At 37.8% G+C, this 13,660-nt stretch overlaps 1 protein-coding gene across 6 annotated transcripts in view; it reads right to left on the bottom strand.

Annotated features, from left to right (window-relative positions):
* The window catches only part of LTBP1 (latent transforming growth factor beta binding protein 1), a 315,320-nt gene that overhangs the window by 103,379 nt on the left and 198,281 nt on the right, over positions 1-13,660 (bottom strand). For 2 of the 6 annotated variants that reach the window (XM_026649614.2, XM_026649616.2), the window contains 4 exons: positions 11,183-11,251; positions 6,641-6,663; positions 4,919-5,021; positions 3,599-3,697 (listed from right to left, as the gene is read on the bottom strand). In XM_026649614.2, coding sequence (XP_026505399.1) covers positions 3,599-3,697; positions 4,919-5,021; positions 6,641-6,663; positions 11,183-11,251 — 294 coding nt within the window. Of the gene's footprint in view, positions 1-3,598; positions 3,698-4,918; positions 5,022-6,640; positions 6,664-11,182; positions 11,417-13,660 lie in introns of all 6 variants that reach the window. The other 4 variants (XM_026649613.2, XM_026649610.2, XM_026649611.2 and 1 more) reach the window with 3 other exon arrangements.

Here is a 13,660-nt window from a genome sequence, read left to right on the forward strand (position 1 = left end):
ATGATATATTTTCTGGATAAAGACCATGAATTATGTATAAAGATTATTAAAATCCCTCATTAAAGATCAAATTCCTTTGGGGTGCAATGATAAAAAGACATGTGAAATGCTACTCTGAGACATGGACCTGGCACTGGAAAAGGCAATATTTGTATGCCAAGCAGTATAACAAAGAGGAATGGAAATAATGGCTGTAGAGAGTGACACAGAACTCAAGTGAAGGCAAAATGTTACTCATAAATCCATCAAAGAAAGAAGCTGCAAAATCAAATGAATGGTTAAAAAATATGCACAAGAGGTTACATGTGAGGAACAAATTCCACTTCTGAGTAAATGTGAACGGTCACTGAGGGGAAAAAAGGAAACGGTAAAACGAGAGTTTGTGACACATTGCACATTGAGGAAAGTGACCAGATTTGAGCTTACACACACATGAGGTGCTAGGTCTAATCAAGAGGGGTATGTCATGAAGCATCTGAATGACAAGTCTGCTAACAAACCTCAACCAGATGTGAGCAATCTATTTGTGGCATATGAAGACATGTTCACAGGAAAAGGGTGTCTCCCAGTTACTTACAAGATGCAATTATGGGAAGAGACAAAGCTTGTTATATATGCCACCCTAAATGCTCCACAAGCCTAGAAAAAGAGACTAGGGAGAGCTGGAAAACATGACAGCAAATGGGATTATTCTGAAGAGCTGACAGACTGGGTTTACTCCTTGGCAACTGCAGAGACAAAAGGAGTTGAAAAAGACAATTTAGAAGGTATATTTCCTCTTGCCCACAAGGTATGAAATGTTTGCTGACATGGCAGGAGCCAAATTTTTCAGCAAATTAGATGCATCACAAGGGTTTGGCAGATTCCCATGGACACAGAAATCTCCAAGACTTGTATTTTCAGTAACCATTTGGCAGATAATGTTTCCTGAGATTGCCTTTCGGAACATGTTTTGCACTGGAAGTATTTCACCTCATAACAACCTGTCCTAGATACTAGAAGGTCTTGCAGGAGAACATCAGGAACAATTGTGGAGAGTACTGAAAATTGCAAGAAAAAACAACGTTAAGTGGAATAAGGCAAACTGTCAATTTCAAACAACTTAAATCACCTGCTTAGATGGGAAACAAAGGGAACAATATTTACTGAGTCTAATATTTAAATGATACTGACTGTGCAGAGACACAAGATAAAAAAGGAATTCAGAGATTGCAAGGCATGATGAAGTAGATCAGTAAGTTCATACCCAGCTATGAAGTTTAAATAACTTATCTAAGAAAATAACTCACAAAGACTGAGGATGGGCATGAATGCCAGATCATGAGAGCGCACTCAGATTTGGAGTGTACAGAAACATCAACACCAGTGCTTCAATTTATCTGACCCAGTGAAAGAGAGAAAATTCTCCACAAAAATGCTTCAAAAGAAAGGCTGTGGGGAGTATTGTTACAGAGACATGGCACTGAATGGCTGCTGGTCATGTGTGCCATAAGAGCTATGATAGATGTAGAGAAAATGTTCGTGCAAATTTTAAAAAGCCATGTTAGGCCATGAACATGTTTCATGATTTTTCTCTACTGATGAAGCTTCTGTGTTGAAACTGACTATAAAAAAGTGATTGCAGTTCACAAGAAAGTACAGCCTCGAGGATACAGGGATTACTTAAATCCAAAAGTATGATACGAGCCTTCTAGTCACCTCTGATATCACCTACTGATTGCAGACACTCTGTCACCAGAAATATGGGATGAGCTGGAAAAGAAACACTGCAAGCAGTAATACAAAGTATAAGTGACAGGTGGAGAAATCAAGTCCTATCTATTCCCAATATTAAAATGAACTTTTAGTGATTTCAGGAGTTTTCATAAAAGGTCCCTTTTAAGTTGTTAGTTAAATTAATAAATTATCCTGCCTCAGTCATCATTCGAATATTAAATCAGCCATCAACACTGGAGCTGATGGAGTTTTAGTTGTATAGATAAGAAAGAAAATGTATTTCCTTAGAGATAACATGGTGGAGGAAGTGAGAAGATCTGGATATAACCTGCATGTGTGGGGAAAGTGAGAATATGAAAGGATGGCTCCCAGGTTACAGTCCTGAGAATAGGGAGGATGATGGTGGCAGAGAAAAAGCAGAGCAGTAAGGGTGTGAGAGAAAAGATAAGTTCAGATTTGACAGTATTATGTTTAAATTGAGGGAGACACATCCAGGAGATGTAAGAGGCAGGGTGAAATAGAGGATTGAATGAGCCAGGAGTGGATAGGTAAATGTATTAGTTAGCATTGAGATATTAGTTGAAGCCATGCAAATGGATGAGATTAACCAAAGAAGTGTGTAAAAAAAAAAAAAGTGGAGGACTAGGAATAGATCCATGAGGCATCTACACAGAAGTGGGAGTGAGGAAGAGGCAGACGTGCCAAAAGAGATGCCAGAGTGGCAGAAGCAGAACCCAGAGAGGACAAGCAAAGTGGACAGATTGACAGATAGTGTCAAAAACATAGAGATGTCCAAGAGGATGAGGCTGGGAATTGTGCGCTTTCAGATTTGACCAGGAAGAGCCTGTTAGACACCTTGGTGAGAACAGTTTTGGTGGAGTGAAGTAGATGGAAGCTCGACTAGTGAGGATCTGGGCTAGAGCTGGAAAAATAACTACGGTAATTTATACCCACAAGCATGATTCTTTTTGCCTTAGTATTAGCAGAATAATTTTGGAAATATCAGCATGGAAGTAATCTTCAGTTTTGACCCAGGGGTGAAATGTGGACCCCGCTGAAGTCAATGGGGGTTTTGCCCCAAGTATCTGAAATTGTCTGTGATGCTTTCCATTCAGCTGCTATGTCCTGACATAAGCACCAGTGTAGATAACGATGTGTAGGGTCATTCTTGCTGTCCACTTCTCTGATCCTGCACCACTGAAGCCAAAGGAACTTTTACCCTTGATTTCAATGAGAGGAGGATTAGACCATGTGTGATATTCACCGAGACGTGCATCACATTTAGAGTTATGGGACACAGTTCTCTGTCCTGCTATCTTTTTCCTCTTTGCATTACATTTAATTCACAATCCTTGATGTTCAGTAATCTACAGTAGAATTCATTGTAGATTCTCAAGCTTCTTTTCAGTGTCCTCAGTTTGCTCACTGTCATCCAATGTCTTCTCACCTTCATAAGGTTATCCAGGGTCAGTTATCTCTCTGCAGTCTTAAAGTGCAAAGAATTCTCACAGGCTTTATTCATCCCATTCTTATCTTTGCCTTCTGACAGCTTTCAATTTCTGTGTCCTCCTCTATTGCTGCGGTTTATAAAGGTGGAGTTATTCATATTTGCACCCACCCTTTATTTTGTGGGCACAAAAATGAGGAAGCAAATTGTACCTGAAACTAGGGGAGCCCAAGCCCTAGCTCTGCTGAAAACATACTCCTTACTGTGCTATTTTGCCCTCCTATGTTGTACCTCCCAGTTAAGTATTCCCCTGTGCTCTACTGTTATAGTCTATTTGCTATCCCAATACAACAGTAGTGTATTAGGTGTTACTGTCAGGAATGTGTTCATAGTCATATCTTACCCTGTTTTTACACTAAAAGGTAAGTACCATACCTGTAACTTGTGTAGGTGCAATTACTTGACTTGCACTTGAAGTAGAAGCTTCAGGGGCAACTTCAACAGGCAGAGGAGGGGAGGTTTTTTCAATCACTGCTGTTTGACATAGAATGGAAAACAATCATATTTAAGATATATTTCAACACATAACACACAGTATTGAACTAATCTGACAGTATGAAGGCTTTTTGTAATTTATGCTTCTTTGATTTTAAATAAGAAAAACAGTTTGAAGATTTTATAATTACACCACTTGTGAAAAAAACCCTTTGTACTGGGTTAAACAAATAAAGAATGTCTAGTGGCCATATTTTTTGCACCTAAATTTAGACATCTAAATCTAGATTTAGGCACCTCAATGAGAGTCCCCATTATCAGAGGTGGATTGCACTCACAGCACAATGGACTTCAAACTTCGTGTTCTCATATTCAAGGTCATCCACCATTTCACCTCAGCCTACAATATCTGTCTTTGACTCTTAACACTTTGCCTACCCTTTGCTCCTTCAGTGATGCCAACCGCAACCCCTTCCACTCCCGTTTCCTTCTTCTACTCCTGGCTCTATGATTTTTAACATTCTGCCTCCTGTTCATTGAATGTTCTCACAAAACCTGTTAGCCAAGCCACTAACATCTTCTAATGAATATCCCTTCAAAAAATCCACGTCTTCCATGTTGCTACAAGTAGTGCACCAATTTACCATTAAGAACAATAGTAACTTGAATGGAACCAAAATGTGCACACTCAGTAACAGTCATCATGTGGTCTAATTGTCAACCTTCTCATTTTCGCACCTTTGGATGATTACTCTCAAATGTTGTATCCAGTTTGAAGTTAGAGTGTAATTTCTTTGAGGCAGAGACAATGTTTCTGTATTCATTCTCTAAAGCACTTAGCACATTTTTAATAATAATGTTACAAAGTTTAGTTGTTGTTTTGTATTATTATTCCCTTTATAATTTTTCTAGGTAAAGAATTTCACTCCTTCCATTACAATCCTTCCATTACACTCCCCTCATGTCACTCCTATTGACTTCAATGGGAGCTGTGTGCAGAGCACTGCAGAACTGGATTCGGAGGGACCAGTTCTGCACGCACTTACACGAATAGTCCAACTGACTTTAATGGAGCCGTTCTTGTAAGGATCACTTGCAGGAGTAAAATTATTGCAGGATCAGGCCCTAAATTTGTGAATCCAGAGTTTCAAATTAGCAATTAGATTCTGAAACAGAAAGGAACATACAGCAAAATGTAGTATTCCATTCTTTGATTCACAAGAACTGTCATCCACTAAAAGAGGAGTCAAAAAGAGTTACCTGGAAATTTTGGATGCAGGTTAATCGTTGAAATCCCAGGAGAAAGCTGAGGTTGACCAGGCTCTAGCACAGGTTTTTCTTGATCATCAAGTGAAACTAATTCCTAAAAAAATATTTAAAAATTTACAATTTGAAGATGTGATTTTAATGCAGTTTTCTGAGTTGTGTGGGGAACTATTGTCTGGAAAAACAGTTGCTGTTCTTCCATATCTAATTCATGTTAACAGCAAACTAAGTATTATTAATTAAAATATGAAATAATGGTGGCATACCATGCAATACTGCCATTATCTGAAGTGGTTACTCATAACATTGGTGTTACCACTCATGAGCAGCCCCATCTCCCACTTTAGAACAGTTCAAAAATATATTTAATTGCAGTTTAGAGTGCAATTTTATTTTATAAATATATCTATATCACAGATATAGGGCACACTCATGAGCATCTCTGTAGGCATTTGGCTGACAGAGAACTTATCACAATGGTCATTGTATTAGACTTTTTATTTTCATAAACTAGAGATGCTTGCATCACTATGGAGGAGTGAAGTGAAGCATAGCTATTGTTATCCCTAACAAATCAAAGCAGAAAGTATAATACACTGCCCACTGCAATATATTGCTGTAATGTAGGGGGGCCTGTTTTACATTTCTTAATTAGGCAAAACTGTCACTGGAGTAAATAAACAAATACTAAATAAGCTCTTTATTTGTGTGACATCTAATTATTTTATTTTTTAAAGCATTTTGATTACTTCTGTAGCTAGGGGAGGTACTGTAATCAAGTTGCCTTTCAATCTTTTTTTTTTTTTTAATAAACCAAACAGACTGAGCTCTTTACGTCTCTCACTGTTATACATATTCTCCGGCTCTCAAATAATTTTTTAGTTATTTTCTTCACTGTCTCCAATTTTTCAACATCCTCTTAAAAATGCTGATGCCAGAAATGTATACACTATTCCAGTATCAATCTCACAAATGCTGTATACAGAGGCAAAATCCCCTCCCTGCTCCTACTCACAACTTCCTTGTTGATACATCCAAGGATTTCATTAATCCTTTTTGCCATAGAATCACATTAGGAGCTCATGTCAAGTTGCTGGTCCACTATGACCCCTAAATCCTTTTCAGAGTCACTGCTTTTCATGATACAGTCCTCCATTCCATAGGGATGGCCTGTGTTCCTTGTTCCTAGATGTACGGCCTTCCATTTGGCTATATTAAAACACATTGTATTTGAATGGGCTCAGCCTACCAAGCAATCCAGATCAGTCTGTATGACTTCCCCATTTAACCTCATCATGGAAATTTTTGTTAGTGGTACTCTTGCATGCTATTCATCTAGGCCTCAATTCAAGGAAGCACCCCCATTCAGGATAGCACTTAAGCAGATGCTTAAAGCCCATTAAGCACATGTTTAAGTGAGTTGCTGAATACAGATGGAGTGATGAATCAGAGCCCTAACCTTTATGAACATATGATGAATCACAGTGTTAGCCCTAAGCAACTATGACTGATGCTTTTTCATTGTCACTGGTAAATTGCAGTGGAAAATTAAACAATATGTGTACTACCAATGAGTCTGAAATGCCACAGCCTCAACCAGTAACTATTATATTCTCATATATAGTACATTTCTCAGAACTGGATGCAAATCCCATGGATCCTCTATTGTATTGTAGTTATTTTGTGAAAGCATATAATAAAGAATTAATGTTTTACCTTATCAGGGGCTGCAGTTGCCACTAAAACCAGAAAGAAAAGAAAGGAAAGGAATTAACTAGTTTGAATAGAAAGAATATATATCAAAAACATGAGTCATTTTAATGTGTTCTGAAATTATTTCTGCATTCCAGGCCTTAGTACCATTTTAAAACAATTAACCAAGAAATTATCATCAGATTTCAATTTCCACTTGGCTGTCTCATAAAGACTATGGACCTGATTCTGATCTCACACTGGTACAGATGAGAAGTAACTTTGCAAAAGTCAGTGGACTTATTCTGATATAAAACAAGGTCAGAATCAGGCTCTATAAAATAACACAGCCTGCCATCTCATCCCCTAACTTTCAGCTCCATAAGCTAGTTCTTATCTAATTTTCCTAGAACTTGTCAGAGCTGCTGGGAAACACAGTGATGCCTGCAAAACTACAGAATTGTATTTTAAAGCATTTGTTTTTATGTAGTAATTTTGTTATTGCTGTTGATGTTGTGAGCCTTGTGTATATTCTTGTGAATTAAGGGGAAAAAGGGAGAGTGAAGGACCCAAATTAACCACATCAAAAACATGTGCAATTCCTGAATTTGGCTCAAGGAATACTTGGGATAAACATTATGGGCCAGATCCTTAAATGGAGTAAATCAACATAAAGTCATCAAATTCAACAAAGCTCCATAGATTTACCCTAGCTGACAAACTGGCCCTGTAACTCAGATGACGACTGCGAAAATGATTTTTTTTATATTACTGTACAGCACTGCTATTGTAATGAGACACCGTGTGTGAAAGGACTAAGCATGTATATTATGGTTAGGGCCCTACAAAATTCATGGTTCACTTTGGTCAATTTCACATTCAAAGGATTTTAAAAATTGTAAATTTCATGATTTTAGATATTTAAATCTGAAATTTCACAGTGTTGTATCTGTATGGGTCCTGACCCAACTCTGAAGGCAGCAACGCAGATGGGTGGCATGGTATGGTATTGCCACCCCTACTTCTCCGCTGCTGCTGGTGGGGCACTGCCTTCAGAGCTGGGTGCCTGGCCGGCAGCTGCCGCTCTCCGGCCACCCAGCTCTGAAGACAGCGCAGAAGTAAGGGTGGCAATACCGTGTCCCCCCTACAATAACCTTGCGATCCCTCCACAACCCTCTTTTGAATCAGGACCCCCATTATGAGAAATGTTGGTCTCCCCCCTGAGAAATCTGTATAGTATAAGGTGAAAGTACACAAAAGACCAGACTTCATGACAGATTTCATGGGGGAGACCAGATTTCACGGTCCATGATGCGTTTTTCATGGCCGTGAATTTGGCAGGGCCCTAATTATGTTATCTGGTTTCAGTGAAATTTAGGGTTTGTCTACACTTAAAATGCTACAGCAACACAGCTGTGGTGCTTCAGTGTAGAAATTACCTATGCCAATGGAAGGGATACTCCCATTGGTGTACGTAATCCATCAATTCTTTCATCAGCCTAGCACAGTCTACACAGAGACTTAGGTCGGCTTAAGAACGCCACTCATGGGTGTGAATTTTTCACACTCTTGACTGAAGTAGTTAAACTGGCCTAATTTTTTAATGTAGACCAGGCCTTAGTAATGAATTAGGCAGAAACCTGGCATGCAAGTTATTGTTTTGTAATGAATTTTTGTTTTGGTATTAATCCGCTCAGTTGTGCAGTATTTGTTGTAAAGTAGCAAAATATAAAACAAAGAGAAATGACTTTCTTGCCAAGTTTGTCCCCAAAAGTTCCATATTAAAAAAAAAATCTTTATTTTACAAACGAAAATTTGTTGGTAGTTAGTTACTCCCTAAATGTTGTCAACTGCTTCATAATCTTTCAAAAGTGAGTATGTTAACATTAGATTAAATATTTAAGCTTGAAAATGTAATGCATCTTAGGTATTTTTATATTATCCTAACCACTGATAGATAGACCTGAGACTTTTAAATCCTTAAAGAGGGCTACTGTCAACCCTATGTAAGTCTCAAAGACTATCTTGAATGTAAATCCAATGCAGCCTCTCTAAAGGATGCCGTTTGCTAACAGTTTAATTCTTTTAAAATATGGTTTGGATCTTCAAAGATGTTGGGCCAGATTCCTGGCCCCTGTTCCAGTCAGAAAACTGGCCCAGCATCTGTGGAGCCGCTGTTTCTATTCCCTCTCCTTTGAGGATTCATCTCAATTATGGCCAAGGAGCACACAACACATTCTCAAGAGGTTCACGACTTATCCTAGTCTGACTGTATGCCAGGCTGGCCCCCAGCATAACTCTAGTATGGCAGTGTGGGAATCACACAAGAAGTGCTTGCTCTGTCCTCAACACTGGCAGACAGGAGGAAGGGTGGAATAGCAACCTCTATCCCAGATCTATGCCACTAGAGGAGTCCCCTATGCTGAGATGATTCTTCTGTTGCAGGCTATGCTGGCTTTAGATTCAGTATGCACCTGTGATGTAGCATAAGTGTTATGCTAAAGGCTCCCCAGCCTGGTGAGTCTACCCATTACAGAGCTGATGAGCCCTGCAGCCTCCTGGCCTGTAATTTACCCACCCTTAAGTGAGGAAACTGTCATTAATGGAGCATGCAAATCTCTTGATATGGACCTGTTCGGTCTGTGAAAGTTAAACTTACTTAAACTGGAGATATTCAACTTGAGGAGCTTACAGTCTCTGCTGGCTTTACCACAGGAGCAAGGCATCCTTAGCAGAGGTGTTCTTAATAGAGTTGATCAAAGTTTAATTGAAAATGTGATTTTTTCCACCAAAAAAGGCTTTTTTGTCAAAATGAAAATTTCCATGGAAAATATCCAATATTGACTAAACAAAACAAAACAAAAATTGGGAGGAGGGGGTGTTACCAAAAAATCAAAACCGGATTCTTTTTTTTCCCGTTTCTAGCAACCAAAAATGAAGCACTTTTGGCCCAATGCTAGTTTTCAGTAGAAATGTTATGGTTTTCCATTGCTGTAAACTGATTTTCCCCCCAGTTTTTGTGGGGGTTTTAAGACCCCAACCCCCCGCAAAAAATTTTTTTCATGAGAACAAAAACCATTTCCTCACCAGCTCCAGTTCTTAAGCATTGCAGGTAAATTGAGCATAGAACCTAAGAATATTTTGCATTTCAAATGTCAAAGGTTGTATTCAATGTATAAAAAGGATAAAAATTCTAACATGCAGGTGCATCATTACTGACTTCAAGTGAGCACAGTGTTTTTTTTAATATGCATAATTTTTAAACTAGCGAGTCAATTTTCTTCAAACTTTCCTGACTTTTTACATCTCCCTGAGTTCTATAAAATTTAGAATTTCTAGCTTCAGTTGTTTTGATTTATCCTTGCACAAAATTTCTGGTGGGAAAAGTGTAAATTTCATTTTCGGGCTGAGACTAAGCATGGAAAATTTCAGCTCAAAAGGAACTGTGTAAGAAAGGTATGAGCAACTGAAAAGGCGGAATTAGAACAGAGAGAATCCCTCGAGTTCTTTAAAATACCAAGTAGTCTTTATCTTCCTTTCAGGGCCTAAACAGGTTGACAATTCCTCTTCAAAGATTGAAAAGTCTGAAGTCTCTCCCTCTACTTATGTAACTCGTATTATAGTAGATGGAACTCACTTACTTGAAAAGTATCTCATATTTTTTCTACCTTCCTGATGCAGAAATATCCCTCAGCGTTTCAAAATGAAGGCTGCCAAGTTCAAGGTAGGATTTTCCAATGCAAAACAAATTGACTATTTACAATGTTTGTTTGTTTTTTCAATTAAAATGTTAGGGTGGTTTTTTTTGTTTTGTTTTTTTATTAAAGGAGCACCAGGGAATTGATCCTCAGAAGAAGTAAATCTATGGTGACTGCATTTCCCATGAAGTTCTGCAAAATTTACTCAGACATTTCCAACTGTTGCCCCTGTGAACCAGTTGCATAATTACTTCTTGAAAATAACGTATAAAGGACTCAAAACCATCACAACACTCCTCACAATCAGATTTTTACCTGCCTATATTCTGTTCACCAATAGCGTGTTGGCAATGCATTTATTTTTGCACATGCTGCAGGCTGTCTATATTTCTTTGCTTCTGCATTCAAATTAAGCATGTTAAAAACAGGCCATTTTAAAGCTGCTAACGGTATTTAGAGGAGCTTGCAGAAATCCATGCAAAGATTGAGGAAAAAAACTTACAGAAAGAGGCCTCATTGTAAGAAATAAGACACTAATGAGAGTTTTCATATTTTACAGATGCCTAATATTATTACAGGAATCCTTATAATAGAACAAACATTTTCTGTTTCTATTACTCACAAAAATTAGGCTGAACTATGGTTTTCTCTCTGTGTAGAGTTTTCGGTGTACAAGGGCAGCTATTGTATAACAATGGCTGAGAACTACAGTCTGTAGCATAATTCATTCGGTGACATGGAGCTCTTCATTATTAAAAACCCTCGAATTCTATACAAACACTGTATAAAAAGGATGTAAAACAGAAGTACATGCACAGAAATATAGCTATCTACTAAACTACAGTTCAAGATCCTTTTCCACTCTCACCTTCTTGCACAGCCACCTCAGGCTCACTTTTCTGTGAGAAGGTCAGTGCCTCCACTGGCTCTTCCTTTGCTGGGAGAGGTGGAGGAGAAGTACCTTTAGCAACAGGTTGAGTAATCTGGGTCTTGCCAATGACAGGTGGCTGTACTCTAACTGCAGGGTGATGATATAGCTTGTTTCTATGAGAGCCAGAAACCGTATAACCCATTCCACCAGGGCAGATTTCCTTAAAAGCAGCTAGATTTGGGATGGGAAAATATTCCTTTTAAGAGTCTAAAAGTGCAATATTTTGACACAATGGAAAATATAATGAACACAAATCAACTCTGCTACTGTATGTACATTTTTATAACAAAATATGCTATATTTAAGAACAAACATTATTGCATGCTAATATTGAATACCTCTGAAAAATTACTTCAGGACTTAATTCATTCCTCTATAAAAGGCTTTTCCTCCAGTTTATTATTTCTTTCTTCAGCTGTGTTAAATATGCCTCTTCATCTGAACCATTTTTAATTAATCTAATTCAAATAGTATGTTATTTCTGAGGTGACTTTTCATCTGAAACTTGTCATTGTTTATAGAGCATAAGTAACTAGGATTTATGATTTCTATAGTTTCCTTTTTGAAGTTGCCAAAGAATAAAAAGTAGCTTCTCACTACCACTGAACCAGAGACATCACGCTGAAAAATCTTGATTTATAACATTTATTTAAGCGATATGAATCAACTACACTAGAAACCTGACATAGTCCTTGATCTAGAGCCCACTGAACTCAACATGAGTGAGTCTTTCCATAGACTTCAGTTGGCTTTGGATAATGCCCATAATGAATGTTAAAATTCTAGTGAAACAATGATATACTCCATATGTCCTAACATGGAGTTACCTGGTTTATAAATCAGTCTCTCAGAATAAGTGAAATTGAATGAAATTTTACCATGGAAAAGATTATTTCAGTGAAATACTAATATTTCCTACAATTTGAAAAGTTCTGCTGGATACTTCCTCCTTGCTGAGGAGGAGACCACTGAAAAAAGTGTTACCAGCAAAAGCATATTTTAGATTGGGGTTTTTAAGAGAGTCATGTGTAGCAATCTGACTTTAAAAACAGTGTTATTAGAAAAGTAAACATATTTTAAAAATAGGCAATGAAAAATACATGAAAAATATCTCGTTTTAAAAAATATTTTGTCATATAGTAATCTTTAAATGAAAGATAAAAAATGTTTCAGTAACTCAAATGTGATATTAATAAATGATTTAAAGGAAAGCTGTGGCGTGTCTTTCAGAAATCTACAACAACATAATGATGTCTATTTTTTCTTAAAAAATAAAATTAAACTAATATCAAAATATCTCCAAAAGTAAGGGTTCCAAAGGTCCCCAAATATATAGTACCTGTTTCATCCTACAATATTATCTTCAAATTAAATATACAGTGGTGATCTTGCCCCACTGAAATTTAAAATGTATACTGAATCCATTGTTCTGATTCACGCAGAAATAACAGGATTAAAATATTGTAGTATGGTATAATATTCAAAAAATAACATGCCTTTCCATATGTGCAGAAAAAACAACACTTCATCTGGATTTTTTAAAAGAGTATTTCTTTAGTACTTGCTAAGAGGGCTGATATATGATCAGATCATCTCTAGAAGGGAGGAGTGGAAATCCTGCTCATAAATCTATCAGAAGAAAAGGTAGTTGAAGCTAAGCAGCATCTATTCTGACCCCACATTAGTCCCTCTGCATGAACTCCAGGTTCTGAGGTTTGGGAGTTGTAGCAGAATGCAGAGGGCCTCTGGCTCTATCATCCCACCCAAAATAGTGGATTCTTGCGCTGTGCTTGAAAAACTGAGCTGGCAGAGGTGAGAAACAAGTTAGGGGTTTAGTAGGAGCAGGGACTTATTTTCATCACTGCTCTAAATACAATCAAGTTGATATGTGGGACAATAGTGCCCAGGGAGGAACTCAGAGAATCTGGCCCTTCATGTTCCAGTGATAATACTTCACAGCAGTGGAAGATCTACCCCTACATCTTGAAACATTAATGGAGTAGGAGGCCAATCCCCATAGACTTTTCAACAGACCACCAATCCTTGCCAGCTGAAGAGGGTGAGGCTTTAAGGTGCAGCTTAAACCCTGCAGTTTAAAATTTGCTGAGTTTTTCATTTAATTTTGATCCACCCAGATCTTTTTACGATGGAGGGCATGATCTAGCCTATTGCATGCTTTTTCATTCCTAATTTGGACAGTACTTTTGCAAATGCTAATATATTTTATTAAATGGCTACCTCATGTTTTACCCACCTTAAAAAGGGGCTCAAAATATATTACAGGTCAAAGTTGTAAACCAGCCTCCAATTTGGCACTTGCAGTCAATTGCTGGTGCAATTTTGTAGGGACAAAAGATGTCATTTAGAAATCCACTGAAGTCAGAAATGAGGTAGTTTGATGTCTATATAACCTCA

The sequence above is a fragment of the Terrapene carolina genome, unplaced genomic scaffold (genome assembly GCF_002925995.2).
Source record: "Terrapene carolina triunguis isolate 2854851 unplaced genomic scaffold, T_m_triunguis-2.0 Scaffold85, whole genome shotgun sequence".
Classification (NCBI taxonomy): Eukaryota; Metazoa; Chordata; order Testudines; family Emydidae; genus Terrapene; species Terrapene triunguis.